Source organism: Coccinella septempunctata, chromosome 3 (genome assembly GCF_907165205.1).
Source record: "Coccinella septempunctata chromosome 3, icCocSept1.1, whole genome shotgun sequence".
Lineage (NCBI taxonomy): Eukaryota > Metazoa > Arthropoda > Insecta > Coleoptera > Coccinellidae > Coccinella > Coccinella septempunctata.
In genome coordinates this window covers 42,323,190-42,340,620 of record NC_058191.1, presented here as the reverse complement: position 1 = coordinate 42,340,620, position 17,431 = coordinate 42,323,190, and the positions used below count along the sequence as shown (strand labels likewise).

The window sequence follows — 17,431 nt, the reverse complement described above, 5'->3', positions numbered from 1 at the left end:
ACAGAGCCTACAAATCTCATCTGCTGACTTGCCCATACTGTACAAATATTTGTACCGACAATGCCCCTTTAGCAATCCCACCATCACCCGAAGCTCAGTTCGTGTCTGCTTTAGCAGCTTTTTGGTTTAGGTCGGCGAAATCATCACGAATTTCTTTTTATGAGTGTGTCCAGGAGTGTTTCTTCAGAGGTTAATTCTGGTTTCCTATCCCCCACAGAAAGACTCAGTTCCAGCAGGTGTTAACCTTGATGTTTTTTTGCAAGTTCATCGGCTTTTTCATTTTCTTCAACACCACAATGTCCTGGTACCCATAGCAGAGCCACTTTATTGCCTCTGGTCAGTTTCTTTACGGTATTACGACACTCCCATATCAGCAGAGATTCCTGGCAATGTAATTCCAGCTTATCCTGGCTGTCCTTTATGATATAGATATGCGTTCTTTTGAGGTTCATTTTGAGTCACTCCAGCATACGGTAACAGCATCTCGGTCTGTAAAATAAAGGATTCACTTCCCAGGTCTTCATAGATCCATAGTTTAGGTCCATATGCATCAATGACGAATGTACATGTTTATAGTTTGGTCAGGCGGTTACATTCCTCTGCGAAGTTAAGGTCTTTTGTGCCTTCCATTAGAGCTGTTTCACAACTGTGCCATCTACAGCTCGCCATTCAGCTCAAGAGTTCCAATCAACTCCAATATCTCAGAGGGCCTCAAGGAGGCTGTGTCCCAAGTATCCTGTGAGGAAGCCAGTGAGGGGGTGTGACTTATTCTTACTCAGATCCAAATACTTCTTGGAACTCGCAGTTTCAAAATCTCGAAGACTCCCCCAGAGTTCTTCTCTTTTGGTTTCTTCCTTTTCCAAAAACTCTTTCTCATTCCATTTATAATTTTCTAGTCCAAGACATTCCTTGTCCAGGCTTGCAATAGCGAGGCATTCTGTAAACAGATGAACAGGAATTTACTCCTCTCTTCCACAGAATCCACACTCGTCAATTCTTGATAAGTCCATTCTCATCATAAGCTTCCTAAGGCGACAATATCTTGTAAGGAAACCAGGGAGAAAACGCAATTTATTCTCACTCAGATCGAAATACTTCTTGCATCTTGCAGTTTCAAAAACTCGAAGGAACTTTTTGGAATCTCCCTGGAACACTCCTCCAGAGTATTTTTCTTTTGGTTTCTTTCTTATAGGTGTATTTTCCTATACCAGGGAAAGGCTCTGAGCCAGTAAGTGGCGTTTGTGTTGGCCTTACCGTTTCCTTAGATTTTGCAGCGATCAGGAACCCAAACTGAAGAGACCTTGTTGTTCTTGCTTATTTCATTAAGTTTCCTTCTACACTATAATATCAACATTGGGTCGATGACGTGGGAGTTCAGTACTTCGATGATCAGACTCGACTACTATGCCACATCCTTAATAGTTTCTTTCCAGTGCTTCAGGCCTTGCCTGTTAATGTAGGAAGAGTAATCTTCTTTTCCTTGTGCAGCGCCAACTCTAGGTCAAGCCCTTATGCCCAATGGAGTCTCAGAGCAGAAGACTGAAAGAAATGCAGACATTGGACCTCCTGACTCCAGGAGTAGTAGATGTTAGACGTCCTGGAAGTATTTTTTCAAATTGTAGATTTCTACAGATCAGCAGATTGTTTTGAACTGTTTCATCTGTGCGCACGAGTTTACCTCAGTATATTTATTGACTGAAATGTTTCTTGAACAAAGCATCGGTTAGCAGTCTCGGTTTATTCCTCTTGAGAGCCACAAGCTTAGAGGTGAGCTTTCCATTATGGATCGACTAAAGGATTCCTTTCGCTTCTTTCCGAAGGAATGACAGATGGAGTATGCGAAGGAATTTCTCCTAGTTTTGAAGAGATATCCACGCTTATTTGCAACTTGCAATGTTGGCTACATGTTTTTCCCCAATGGACCAGAGAATTGAAGGTTATAGCGAGATGTGCATGTTCTACCTAAGCTGGAGCTTCAGAAGCCCAATCATGAAGCTGGAAGTCATGACTTTGTGTTGGGAAAAAGGAACGTCTTTGTACCTATCAAGGCAGTTGAATTTTTCATCTGAGGATATTGTCCTAGTTATATTTCTGCTGAAGTTACCGTTCTTGTTAGATCATTAGTCTATTTTTGGTGATAATTCACCAAACCCCAATCTACGAGTTAACTCTCCTTCGAATTGGGATTCATAAACACCGTTTTCATCGCACGACAGAAGTATAGCGAAAAGACTGCAGCAGAGACTTGCTCGCACGAACTTACACGAAGTAATTACCGCAAAAATCTCACCCCGCAACATTATCCACCGAATTATTCCGGTCGATGATGACAGTAAGGGAGAACCTCCTTCCATACACACACACCGACCGGATTTTCCGACCAGTTAATGCCCTTTTCGACGACGAACCACGTGTTGACTCCGGTGCGGAAAGCGAATAAGTAATTTACTTTTAATAAGAGTGACATTCCCTGGATTTCGACGACACGCAAGCGGGGATCCGGTTAAAAGGGGCCCCTTAGATATGTTTCTCATTATGACGATGTGTCACACCAAGGAACGTCGTCACGAAACGAAGTAGGCCATGCGAGGGCGGCGGGGGAGACAGGGGAGGACCTAGGGGGAGCAGGGGACAGATATGACGCTGTTCGTTCCCAACCCTCGACGTGGAAAGCGATGCGATACGATTCCACGATGTCGTCTATCGTGGGTCGGTAACTCAAGAACGGATGAACAGATTTCGATCAGGTTTTGCTCTAGAAAAATGACTGATTTCATTTCTTTCGACCCAATTGTGGGATGGGTGAAGGAGAGAACACCAAGCATGGAGTTGGACACAATTAACGAATCAACTATACAGGGTGTCACCCATTCTGAACAATGAGAAAAGGAAATTTCACTTTCTGCATTATCTTCATGATAAGTATTGAAAAAATCCAGACTATTCCTTCTGAAACATTGTTTGGTCGAGTTGGAACATTTTCATAGGAGTTTTTCTCCCAATCCACTCCCTCGCCTCATAAATAATACTCATTTGGTGGCATTCTGCGACGATGTTCCCATATAAACCGGTTCTTATTCGGCCTGTTGGAAATGATAGCGTGACCGGACTAATAGAATTTTCTTCTCTAAGTGCAAATAAATTTAACGATACATGTGCGCCGCTAATAACGCATTCAAAATCACTTTCCTTGCCGCAAATAGATTTACCGGTCGTTGGTAAGCGATATATATCTTATTGTTGGGGTTGGAAAACACGGGAAAATGTCAGTTGATGCAATTGAATTATAAGTCAATGTCGAAGGAGTTCGAATCGGTTATAGATGATGTTGTTGATCAGGAACACTCAATAGATATTCCACGAAGGTGACTTTTCCTTAAATCAGTAACGCCAGGAAGATATTTAGGGTGACCTCATTTGAGGTCTTCCACCACAAACTCTTCATCATATTTTGTTGATTCATGTGTGGTCTTCGTTTGAACATTTGATCAGTACACATCGATCAAGAAGTCTTTATGGAGCTGAGAGGTTATTGCAGAAATAGTTGACAAATCCATTCACTCTTCATAAACTTTTTAGGGTTTTCACTCCCAATCTCTGAAACAAAATCAATTAAAAATGAAATCAACGATTTGCTCCTGCGTAAATTCTTGCACTAATTTGTCAGGAGCAAATTAATTATAATTTCAACGTTATTTATTTTGAGTTCATTGTCAGGCAACAATTTTTTCTAGTTAATTTGCTCCTGACAAATTAGTGCAAGAATTTACGCAGGAGCAAATCGTTGATTTCATTTTTAATTGATTTTGTTTCAGAGATTGGGAGTGAAAACCCTAAAAAGTTTATGAAGAGATGCAAAATCCTCCCGAAATAAATTTCAATCGAAATCCATTCACTCATTTAAATATCGAAAAGAATTCTTTGATGAAGTTTCATATGGTCCAGATTGTCCCAAATGATTATATTAGAGAAATGGTGAATACAACGTGTTGTATTCCTAGACTAGAAAATCTATGGAGCTTATTATAGGTCATGGAAGACAAAAAAGCGAACATCTTTCAATACTTAAGGTAAGGTTCCTTGTCAAATCAAGGGAACATCAGAAAAAGCGTAGGTGACAGAACTGAACCCTGAGGAACACCCTAGTTGGAACAGAAACTCTACATTTGATGGCTGAATGTGTTCTCCTAAATGTTGTTGTGACTAAATGCTATAGATGGATAACTCAGAAAATATTGATTTCATCCTGGTCTAGCTTTGGAAGATACCGAATCAAATACTTATGGTAAAGCAACAACATAATTTTGAAGCAGTTCTGAGGATTCGGAATACCATAAATTCATCTTACCTTTGTATTTCACCTTGGGAAAAACATTTGTAACGATCCTAAATTCATCGTCAGGCTTGTTTCCAATCTGGAAAAAAAAGCAAAATTTTTAGTTTGATTTCCGTTGTATTATAAAAAACAACATAATTGATTAAGCTTATATTATCAAGGATATAAGAGATATTGACGCCTGACTTCCTGTGATAGATTTCATTCGTCGAACCTCAATAGGTCCGAAACATGTTTGAATTAAAACTGAAATTGTAGAGATTCTGGAGAAAATGTCTACTTCTTCGCATAATGTGTTTCTCTATCTAAAAACAATACAATTCTTTATCAAATGGAAAGTTATGAACTGACCATTTTACTGTTGGTTGATGAAGAACTGTTTAAAAACATCTTCAATTCATAGATAACATTATAGGGGAAACAGGATAGGCAGTGGATTGACAACACATGTACAAAAGGATCGTTTTGAAAAGCTTTTCTGAACCAGATTCCCATTTAAACATTTTGAAATTTATTCACTTCTATTTGGGGATCTTGAAAACAGTATCGGTTCATCCTCGACTCTCGAGTTTGAAACTTGAGGAACGAAAATTACTATTAGCGGAAAAATGAATGAACCCAGTTCGGTCCATGCTGATGGAGAATTCATAAGAAATTCCTTTTTTGCTGTGACCACTCTCCTACAAATTAACGCGTAGACCGAATGATTACATCTGTCACATTCCATCTTTTAGAATTCCGCATGTGCTCCTTTTTATACGCTGACCTCTTCAAGAGAAAAAAACATTTCTCACTGAAGAACCATTCCCAACTGGGCCTCTGACTGTTTCCGTTTTCATGGGACATTTCTATGAGATATGTAGAGCGGTATCATCCGGGTAATGAGGTTACCCGCACTGGCAGTATCAAATGAAATAAGGGATGCCATCACATCAAGAGGCTTCCTCATGATATATTGAGATGCGAGAAAGGAATTTTCACGCGAATCGCGTGAATTTGATCTACTGTTCAGTTGTCGTTCCAACTAGTACCCATAGATGGCACATCTGTCTACGCCGCACTCGGAAGAGTCTTCATATAAAGCTCATAAACACATCAATTTGAATACCGCGCGTGTCCATCCTTCGAGAAAACGAAGATAAAAATGAATCACCCCCGGATTCCAAGTTTCGTCGAAACGACGATAAATCATCAGGAAAATAGTGTCCGCCGCTAGATTGCGGAACGATGATGGTCGTTCATTCCGGACATTCCGTTTTTATGCGGGACATTAGAGGCAGGCAGGACGCCGTTTATTCGGCCCTTGTTCTATTTTATGTAGTGGCAAACATGTCCACTTACCCGCTAATATTAAAACGGGCTTGTGCCGTACCGGATGCCTTCTCGTCTTGTTTGTTTTTTTGAAAAGGGAGGAATTCGCATGTGGAATCGATAAATCAGGATATTGCTCCGCGGAAATCGGTTGTTTGTTCGCTGATCCTCTTTCGGGAAATTTTTCTGTTTGTTGTTGGTTTGCTCCGGACGAGTCGTTGACCTCTATGTCCGGAGGACGCTCGAAATCTGTCGTTGGATTCTATGAATTTTCTGAATTTCGCGCCATTTTTATGATACAAATTCGAATTTAAACTAATGAGGGAAATTTTATCTCCATAATCCTTCAGACGACTGAATTTTAGTATGAATTGTGATATGTTCTGATCTTATTTCTCCAATTCAATATTTGCAGCTACCAAGCAGTAGCAGTGGTACCAAGTAGTTCAGCTAAGACGGTTCTGGCACACGTTTTAAGCTTGATAGTTGAACTTGAGAAAGACACATAATTTCGAAAGTTTTTTCAATCTAGACGGTATGTCCTTGTATCTCTATTTGTGAATTAAAAACAATGAAATTATACGTGATTTTTTTTTGAAAATTCGCTTCACTTGACTCATTTTTACATGAATATAAGCAGTCCATTTAATATTTTTGTGTTTTTTGACCTAAAATTCCTCACTTTTTCGATTGAGACTTTTTTCTCCTTGAAATTCTGCATTCTTTCGTAAAAAAACGAGAATATCACTACTTGAACATGGTCTAGTTTCTTTTTCTGTGTGCTTTCCTCAATTTTCAATTTACCGGTAGATTCGGGTGACTTGGGACAGTCCTGTAACTTGGGACAATTACCCCTCTTGCAGATTTCTTTGTTTCTTACCATTTATGAGTGAAGGGGCAAACTTATCAGATTGTGTAGCGTATTTTCGGTTAGTTTAACAATTAATTCCTGTTGAGTTTGCCGTGACCAGAGCGTTTGAATTGACAGAAAAAATTAACGAATTCAGGACAGTGAAAGTGCGTTTTTTTAATGGCCCTTATACTTTCTAGTGACCTGTACATGTGTTTCAATTTGTGAATGCGTAATTTTCTTCTGGATACGTGGGATATTAGTTATGTCATGAAATAAGGTTGTTTACAAATCAAACGGCAACACGGATCTCATTCATTCATTTTGTTGTTATAGGGTGACTTGGGACAATGCCGAATAGATACAAGCGGCTCATTGGCAGCAGGAAATATGCCGATTTTTCTAAGGATATTATTATTTACGTTATTTCCACAAAGGAATCACCAAAGAATGAAAGAAATCAAAGTTTCCTTGTTTTGTTTATTTTTTTACTATTGAGTTTCAATATATTTACTTCCGCTGTAATAGGGGTTTATCATTTAATCTTCTTACCGAATTTCAACTATATAATCCCAAATTTTAATTTTTCAAAACTATACACTGTCCCAAGTCACCTATTTCATTGGAGAGTTGAGAAATCAATGGATTTTAACTTGTGTCCCAAGCCTCCCAACTCGGTGGGTGACTTGGGACAGGTATTTTTTTTTCAAAATTTATATCCGAATTCTGAAGCACCCGAACCTACGGTATTTGTCTGTGGAATCTTTCCTTGAATTCGATCTCTAGTTCATTGGTATGTTTAGTGCGGAAAAAATCGAATAATTCAATCACCGAAAGAATTGTTGGGAACTGCTGTCCCAATGAAATCCCCACATCCTCGAACCTCGAAAAACTGATCGATAATTGAGGTTACACACCGTGCATTCACGATAATTCACATGATTAATCCCTAGTGATATTTTTCGATTCGTTTGATATTCCGACATCATTATGATAGTGGTTAATATATTCCACCTAATAGGTTCATATATGTATCCGTTATATTAAATACTCCACCGGGAATAGGGGAATATAGAGTGAGCGGTTAAATTATGGGGCGAATTCACTAATGGTGCAACGATTTACCACCGCTGGAAAGAGTGCTCCAGTTGAATCAATTTTTTTCCGGCCATTAAACTTATTGAATGAAGGTTTTCGATCGAATGAGCTTTTTCTACGCTGGATTTTTGTGATTTGAATAACACAAGTTTTATTTTGAATTGATGAAGCTGATATTTGATGGATATCCATAACTGACACGTGTTTCCCTATCGCAATATTTTTTTCATGAAAACCATCCACGCAGGAGGATATATTGAAAAATTCTCAGCTTTCTATAGAACCAAACAAAATTTCAATGTCAAAATATTTTATTACCTAACATTTTTTTCCTCTTAATTCGATACATTTATTAAAGCGAACCTGCAACGTCTCTAGACCTCTCAAAGAAAATGTTTCTTCTTGTTCTGCAAACCAAACCTCCACAGCTTTTATTACGTAGTCGTTGGCAGAAAATTTACGACCTTTCAAACCTTTTTTTCAGTTGAGTAAAGAGATTATAGTCGGATGGAGCCTCATCTGGTGAATAAGGGGGTGTTCTAGTAATTTAAACCCTAAATCACGAATTTTTTGCATGGCAACATGAGATTTCTGTGCAGGGGCGTTGTCCTGCAAAATCAAAACACCTCTGGATAGCTCTCCGCATCTTTTCTCTCTAATTTTTTCCCGTAGAGTGGTCAGTAATGTCGAATAGTAATCTCTGATTATTGTTCTACCTTTATACTAAAAACCAATCATGATTACGCCACGGCAATCCCAAGAAACTGAAGCAAGAACTTTTCCAGCAGATTTTTGGACAAGAAACTTCTTAGGTTTTGAAGAACCAGAGTGTCGCCATTCCATCGATTGTTGCTTCGTTTCTGGATCGTAGAAATGCACCCAAGTCTCATCCATAGTAACAATTCGGTTTAAGAAGTCTACATCGTTTTTAAATCGAGCACAGATCGAACGCGATGCTTCTTCCCTTGCACGCTTTTGGTCAACATTCAAACATTTGGGGATCCATTTCGCAGCAATTTTTCTCATGTCCAAATCGACGTGAACTATACGATGAACGCGTCCGTATGAAATATTCAGTGCTTCAGATATTCGTTTTAGCCCAATTCGACGGTCTGATAAAATCATGTCATGAACTGCATCGATATTTTCGAGGACTGACACAGAAACTGGCCTTCTCGATCGGTCATCATCTTCAATGGAAAATGTACCTCTTTTGAAGCTTGCAGTCCAATTTTTCACGGTCGCATACGAAGAACATTGATCACAAAGGGTGTTAATCATATCTTCGTAAATCAGCTTACCTCTTAACCCTTGAAAATACAGGTACTTGTTGATGGCTCGATACTCCAATTGTTCGATTTTCACAATTTCAGTGGACATCTTCCTTCTTTTAATTTGAATGGTCTAGGCTAACTAGATATCAATAAATCCTCGTATGTACCTGTATCAATATAGCAACTGGAGGTTGAAACTCTGTGAGGTCAGCACCTCATATTTAGGAAATCTTACAGACTCTCCTATAACAAGAAATGATCTGTATAACAACGGAAGGAACAAAAAGATCAAAATCGAAATCACCAAACCCATTGTGAGGATACCAGACCCAAAAAGGTCACGAACATACTCGTTCCTCGTGTACTTCTAAAACGCTCTCGATTACGAAATTCCAACCACCCTCCATTCACGTACAATACAACGTTAAAACGGCGTGCAAAATCAAAATGCCGTGTAATATATTAAGGAAATAACGACCCGTTACACCGTATTATCACCGCAATATCAAGATTGTTGTGACCCCATAAAGGTCGTGAAAAAGGGACAGACGCCAAAATTGTATATCAGCCAGTGGAATGGGCATATTTATATAATACGGGAATAATAAAACGAGCGTGACAGAAGGGAAGAACAGTGTGGAAGGGAAAAATCCACTAAATGAACAGGGGATGTACGGGAATTCTAATTTTGAAACTCAATTTTATTGTTCCCTCACACAGGGTGTTCTCAAAGGTTGGACAACCTTTCCAAAGCGTATGGTCCGTATATACACATTTGGTAACCGAAAGTTACCAGAGCGGTTACTCTGGTGACAGATATTGAACCGAATTGTCAGGAATTCGACATATACGGACCGCCCACTTACTAACCAGAAGAAACCAAAGTGTATATACGGACCACAGCCCAACTGATGAACACTCAACTCTATTCTTTGTCATATATTTAATACATGCATTGGGACAACCAATTAGTTTGTTGTTGTATTCTTTGGAGGCGACCTGAGTTATGCTACAGCTGGAGAAGCCTGCCAGAAAAACTCACCGAACAGCTGAGTTCCACCAGTATACAGTGAAGCTTCGGACATCTAGAACGGCACGATACGACCGCAGTTTCGTACCACGCTTTCTTGGAGAACTTTGACCTGCAGACCTTCATGTATTCAGGTTTAATCTGCGCAGATTCTTTCAGTGAAAGAATGTGGTCATAAAATTCAGATAAAGCTAATAAATCAATCAAGCTCCTTGTCTGAGGATCCAATATACAGTATACGTCTTTCTCCAACCTAATTAAGTCGATTTTTTCGACTTGTTTATACAGTCTGTGAAGAAGTTGGCTGTAAGAAGACTTTCTGATTTTCTCTTCCCATCTCACCGAACCAACGAATAGGGATGGATACTCGTTACAACCCCCTTCACCCCCAAGCTACGTCCCTTTGACTCACATCGGTATCGGAGTCCTGCGGAAGACACAAAATGAACCCGTACGTTTACAATATGCTAATCTCGTCCAACATTATTTCCCACTGCCTTGTCCCGCTCGTACCGTTAAAATTGTTAATTCCCCTTTAATGTCCGACTATCCACTGTAATGGATTAAATATACATGAGACCTCAGAAGAATTTGTACCACTGCGAATGTAAATTTTTGTAATCTACCTCCACCTAGTTCCTACTGAAATTGAATCTTGCGCACGCTTATCGCTATGCGAACAGAAAGGATATGCATTCGTTCCTTTTGAAATATATATACGAAGGGAATTGCTGGAACGATTTTAATTTAGGTGAGTTTTTTTTGGTTTCCCATTTCGTGATGTATGAGAGATGTCCGGGGCTAGTACATTATTCCGGGAAATCCTTTGTTACCGCAAAGTTGGATAGAGAGATTGAAAAGTAAGGCACAAGACTCATAGCTTCGCTATTTTATCTTGAAGCAAAGTACCTAAACAGGTCAATTTTTATTAAGTATAAGTTACGCAGGTTTTCATCTATAGTCTGGTCCAAGGAAAACATAACACCTGCATTTTCCGTCTTTGAAAGAAAAATGTGGAAAACGACCCTGCACACAAATCTCATGTTGCCATGCAACAAATTCGTGATTTAGGGTTTGAATTACTAGAACACCCCCCTTATTCACTAGATTAGGCTCCATCCGACTATTATCTTTTTCTTCAACTGAAAAAAAGTTTGAAAGCTCGTAAATTTTCTTCCAACGAGGAGGTTATAGAAGCTATGGAGGTCTAGTTTCCAGAGCAAGAAGAAACATTTTTTTTTGAAAGGTCTAGAGACCTTGCAGGTTCGCTGTAATAAATGTATCCAATTAAGAGAAGAATATGTTGAGTATTAAAATATTTTGTTTGGTTCTATAGTAGGCTAAGAATTTTTCAATATATCCTCGTATATGAGACGAGTACTAGACATGCCGGTCAGTACTCCAGCCTTTTATATATTTTTGAATGAAATCTATAACAGCAAGATGAATATTCTTGAATGATTCATAAGAGACTTTCTGTTATAAAGAGATATTTTTTTGTTCAAATTTTTTTTCCATTGTAACCATTGAATTCTACTTTATAATTCTGTATTCTAGCTGCACCTTTTCCATATAATTGGTGGATACCATATAAACATTGGATTCATCTCGTTTGAATCACAATTTCACAGGAATGAATAAACTGAAGATAAATAAACAAGAAATCAATAAATTAATGAATTTTGTTTTCTTTATGACTCAGTTACAGATTCAGTGGCTAGGCAAATGACTTCTTTTGCTATTTCGTGCTTGATGTAGCAAAAACAGTATTCAACCTGCACAAAATGATCATTTTCATATCTTTCATTTCGTATAATTCACAAAATTACCTAGCATTCCGGTGTTTGGGCGCATTCGGCAATTTGCAACCAAGAAAATTCACAGTAACTTTCTCACATTCGAGACGGAGTGAAAAGACTCCGACTGTTCTTGACAGTCTGTCTAATTTTTGGATAGAGATTCGCGTTCGCGAGTGAGTAATATCAAAAACTTCCGTTTTCTCCTAGGCGGAGTTAGTCGTCTTGTCTATTTCCTTCCAGGCAACATTATCGATTACGTGGTTCACATACCTGGACCATTAAGGATATCCCAACAATCCCCTGGGGTTTATGTTGTGCTTCTGACATATTATGATAGAGTTCCTTATTGAATCCGTAGAGTTGTATCTGCAACAAGAATGAGTTCTCAGTGTATGGGGCTGTAATAATATGTTGAATATTCATCGATAGGGTGTTTACTTCTGCGAAATGAATATTTACATATTCATTCAGGGTATACTACAGTCGATTTTGAGGACGGACGTTGCTATTTTATTCAAGTATATGGTATAATTTGAAATTTCAGTGGGTAATAGTATTTCGAATAAGATTGAAATTGAAAAACATAATTATATCTATATATTCTAACTGAGAATATCCCAACGTTGACAAAACTATACCAGATAGAGAGTTAGATGATTTCTGATTGATATTTCGTGCCAATAATAGCTCATCTTCAGGAGTCTCATCAAATAAGTGAAGCTAAAATCAAGAAAACACTCCACAGAAAGAGAACAAAACAATCAATGGACAATACAACAGTCTAATAAATAAAAGGCACAACAAAAGTCTATACTACACTACTATACAACTGGGTAATACTCAATAAATGAAATTGAGTCGATAAAATGAAATCACACAAATACAACTTATACGAATGTTGAAAAATTCAAAATTATTGTGATCAAATGTTGAAAAGGCAATGGTACAAGTGATGAAAATATTATATAGCAGTGTAGTATGGTATTTTGTGCACAGGTTTTAAATGACATTTATTCGTTGTATTGTTTTATTTTTGAAATGTGTATGAAATATGTCAGGTATAAAACAAAATTGGTTAATTCATAATAAAAATGATCCAGATCAAGAAACTTTGTTCTGAATTTTATAATTGGTAACAATATCGATCCAAATATACGAAAAATAAACGTTAATTCAACCGAGAATGTCAACGTTATAAAAAAAACTGAAATTCAACGTATAATTTTAGTGATATTTCAGAATAAAGTTCTAAATTCAGCATTCTTATCTCAGCAGCCTTTTAACGTAATGAAATTGCACTGTCATATCCATTTCCGTTAAATTTCTGTAACAATAAGAATGGAAGCCACGTCTAAGAAACCTAGAATGAAACTGAGTAGGTAACCTAATTCTGAAACTAGGTTGAAACTTATTTCAGAACGACATTTTGCAGCTGTTCAATGATTTCAGCTTTACTTATGATGTAACGTTTTTTAAACGTATCTGCATCTTCAGTTAGCTGGAATAGTTTGAAGGAAACATTCAACCACCTGATTAAACACTGGTTAAATAGCTAACCATTTTCCATGATTTAAGAGTTGCATGAAAAATGTAACGTTTTTTAAACGTAACTTCACCTTCAGTTGGGTGAAATAGTTTGCAGGATACTTTCACCCACCTGATGAAATACTTCATCCTAGTGAAAACTATGTTCAAACTTTCTTGCCTGTCATCCCTCCTAATAATTGACAGATGAGTATAGATAAACCTTACTGACAACATTTAAAATCGAAATAAAACACACTTTTCCATAGTAAATTGTTCCGGGATCAATCTCACAGGCCACAGAAATGAAGAATCTCTGGATTGCTGGGACGGTGGAATTGTATTTTGCCATTTTTTCCGGTTTTTTCCTCAATCGGAATTCGAAACAACCGAGCGTCGATCCGGCCGATAGATCGAGCTTAAAATCCGGGGTAAATATAGGGATATCTGCATAAAGGAAAGTTCTATGGCTCACAATAACGATGATTACCAGGCAGAACGTGGGTCCCGATCGCTGGCCCATTGTTGCACTGCCTTCCGTATCGACTAATGGGAAATGCTGGTCCGGGTTCTGCTCCTTTTGTAATGCCACTAAAGGGAACATCCGATTCCGCCTGTGTTTACCAAATGACGGTATTAAAAAGGACGCGCACGGAGATGGAATTCGGTGGTTGCATGTACCGTGATCCTTGGATTTGTTGTGTTTTGTCTGTGTTTCCGTTGTCGATGGGAATGCGCATATGGGGCTTGATCATTTCGTGAATGGCAAATGGGAACAATCGACTATTCGTGACAACCCAGACTGAGCAGACCTTCATATTCTTGACTAATTTGTTGTGTTTTACAGCTCCAGTTATACGAACACCTTTGTATTTCATCAAAGGCTCTTCTTGTACTGTTCTGACTTGCCATAGCATTTCAGACTGATGATCCATAAGTTATTATCGACCTATATCCATCGTAGTATGTCCAGATATTCTACTTCAGACTTCCTTCAAAATTGAGCGATGCCCCCTCCAACCTTGCTCTTGTCTAAGCTTCTGGCCAGTTCCAGACGGCAACGTATAGTAACCTAATTCCACGGTTCTGGGACAAACGCAGATTGACCGACGCAGAAGCCCCACTCTGGAGATGTCGGAACCCTGCTAAGTTCACTTCATTTCTCAACTCAACTATGGTGTTAACCTCTCACAGCTGACTTATTACATCGATTATCAAGCTTCAAATGCATTAATCCTCATGCCCCTAGAATGGACCCTGGATGCATTTGAATCTCCTCATTAAAATTTTGTATTCTTCTATTCATTCATCTTGCTCGATATACAGCTTAATTCCCAAGCCTTCTGCTCTTCTCGAAACCAACGATTAGTGGTTTCCCTCATTTGCTCATCAATTGTATCTCCCATTTTTCTGATGAACGTTTTAATCGTGCTTAATTGTGAGCAGACTGATTCAGAAGATGTTGCATTCATTGAAGAATTTTGCACTCAATAAAAGTTTTTACACTTTCTTGAACACTTCTAGGATGTCCCCATTTAGACTATTTGGACACTCACAGCTTACTGTTCGAATCAAGTTACTGCAGATAACATCTGAACAGTTCTTGGTGAATCAAACTTCAATAAAAAATGATTTGAGAGAAAATGAACGATAAGCTTTTTTGAGATTTTGTTTTTTTTTTCAATTTTTCTGTTGTGTTAAATTCTCTTAAATGGCATCCCAAAATATCTAGAACTCAAGTTAAGGACCTTGAATACCCCGAATGAAATTCAGGTCTGGTCCTGGGATCCCCCGACCTCATCTCCATCGAAACGTCAATGATGAAGTGTCTATAACTCGAAAAAGCTCCCGTACCGACTGAACGTGGATATGGAGCTACTTTTCTTGCGAAATGAGAAACGATAACCGAAATATAAATTACTTCGATCAAGCATCCCCGGGCTTCCTCCCATATTTTTCTCAGTCGGAAGGTGTTTTATCACTGTCTAAAACTACCCCTGTCGCTCCACGAATACCGAATCCATATTAGGCAATATCGGAAATACCTTCTCGTAATTCTACACTCGGAATAACTCCGGCGGACTGCGTTTATTGAAATTTTATTATTCGACTACCGCCATCTTGCACGCCCGAGTCTGCATTCAATATATGTATACAGAGGGGGGCCATTGAAAAGGAAACAACGGCTCTGTAGTGATGAGAATTTTTGGAAACGTCGCCCTGATTTCGTTTAAGACCCCATCCTCCGTTTGGAATATTCACTCTACACTGTACTGACGAGGGACAATGATCCCGAAGCCGGTTTGAAGTTGTGTTTGAATATTTCGACTTCTCTGGCATTTCCTACGCCAGTTCATGACTAGCTAGCATTATTGGAAAGACAATTCTTCGGAACTCATCGCGTTTTTGAATTCGAAAACATCGAACGCACAGAAAAACTCACCTCAGCCGGAAAAGTATATCCGTATATTTGATGCTCCGACCCCTGACGATTTTCCGTGCCGTAGTGTATGTATATCTCCTCGAACTGATACCTGTACGCCAGGGGTCCTCCGGAAATGTTCACTGGATGCTTGGTGTCCTTATCCACCCTGAACACTAACGACTGTCCCGTGTTGTAGAGGACTCCGTTCACCTGAAACAGCCATTACGATATTACAGCTTATGAATTTTGATGGCGGGTGAATTCGAGGTGGTTTTGGCGCCTTATGTCTCGGGGATGTTGGGTAAAGACATATCGCATTGCATTGGATTGGAAAATAATTATTGGAAGGATAAGAAGGTGCAGAGAAAAGGGAGAACTTTGATATTTATGATGATTTTTATTGGAATAGAAGGAACAGTCATCATCCTTAGGCTTTTTAATATGGAAGGTTTCAAATTGAAGATTCAGCGAAGGATAATTCCTCATTTTCAGGATGCTCTAGGCAGTTATTCAAACGCTTGACATACAATTCACGTGTAACACTTTAGCGTTGTGTCAAATGAAACTTTAGGGCACATATCTATCTCCACAGACAGCCAGGCCACGCTGAGGTCCCTGGAATCACAGTACCAGGGATCTCTGCTGACATGGGCTTGCCGTAATAACATAAAGCAACTGACCAGAGGCAATAAAGTGACTCTACCATAGATACCAGGGCATAATGATGTTGAAGGAAATGAAAAAGCCGATGAACTTGCGAAAAGAGCAGCAAGGTCAACACCTGTAGGACCTGAACCTTCTGTGGGCCTACAAAATACCAATATAAGGCAGCGGTCCACCAATGGAAGTTGAACAACAAGGTAACCCTTTGGAGAAACACTCCTGGACTTACTCAGTCAAAGAAATTCGTGATGATTTCAACGACTTAAACCATAAAGCTGCTGAAGCTGAGCTGAGCTGAGCTTCGGGTGATGGTGGGACTGCTGACGAGGCACTGTCAGCAGATGAGATTTGTAGGCTTTGTGGACCAGAAGGAGGCACAGACGAAAACATGGTATGCAAGTGTTCAAAGCTGGATGGCCCACGAGGTAACGGTCTAAGGATGTTGTCGGTTTTATCAACACCATTGACGACCTCCTTGGGTTCCTATGAATGAGTAGGGTAGAGAACAAAAGATTTAACATATACCTATATCTATCAATAGATTTGTCAGCTGATCAGTTATTTTTCACGTTGATCGACACTTGTGGATGGTCGACCTAAAAGACATCTCTTTAGAATGGGACGAAGACAAGATGATTCTGTTGTTAAGGTAACCTGAAGTCTGACCAGCTGGTAGAGAAGGAGTCAGTTCCTTCCTACACCTGTCCAAAGGATTGAAGCCATAAGATACGTGCTTGTTACCTAAAGTACAGTATGTGTAAGACCTCAGTGGTCACCCTCCTGGTCCTCAACAGAAATAAATGGTTATATCTTGTCTTGCCCTGGATACTGTTGCTGTTTTTTCCTAAATGCTGATTAGATTTTTCAGCTCTTTTGGTCGTCCTACTCCTGAAGACAAGTGGATGGAATCTACTCGATATATCTACAAAAATTTCTGTGGAAATTCTAGATTCTGGATGGATAGTGTTATTGCAGTTCCACACCTTTAATTTACAATTAAAATCAAGCTCCAGTTAACTTCAACCTCTCGGAAATGCATCCCGAATAAAATTTTTCAATCTTTTGCTTCTCCAAGTCGTTCGGACAAACATTCTTCTCCTTTTTTTCGGACCTGATCGAAT

At 38.9% G+C, this 17,431-nt stretch overlaps 1 protein-coding gene across 1 annotated transcript in view; it reads right to left on the bottom strand.

Annotated features, from left to right (window-relative positions):
* The window catches only part of LOC123310440 (carbonic anhydrase-related protein 10), a 105,593-nt gene that overhangs the window by 43,500 nt on the left and 44,662 nt on the right, over positions 1-17,431 (bottom strand). The window contains exons 3-5 of the mRNA XM_044893907.1: positions 15,666-15,857; positions 11,969-12,064; positions 4,349-4,415 (exon numbers count right to left, since the gene is read on the bottom strand). Coding sequence (XP_044749842.1) covers positions 4,349-4,415; positions 11,969-12,064; positions 15,666-15,857 — 355 coding nt within the window. The remainder of the gene's footprint in view (positions 1-4,348; positions 4,416-11,968; positions 12,065-15,665; positions 15,858-17,431) is intronic.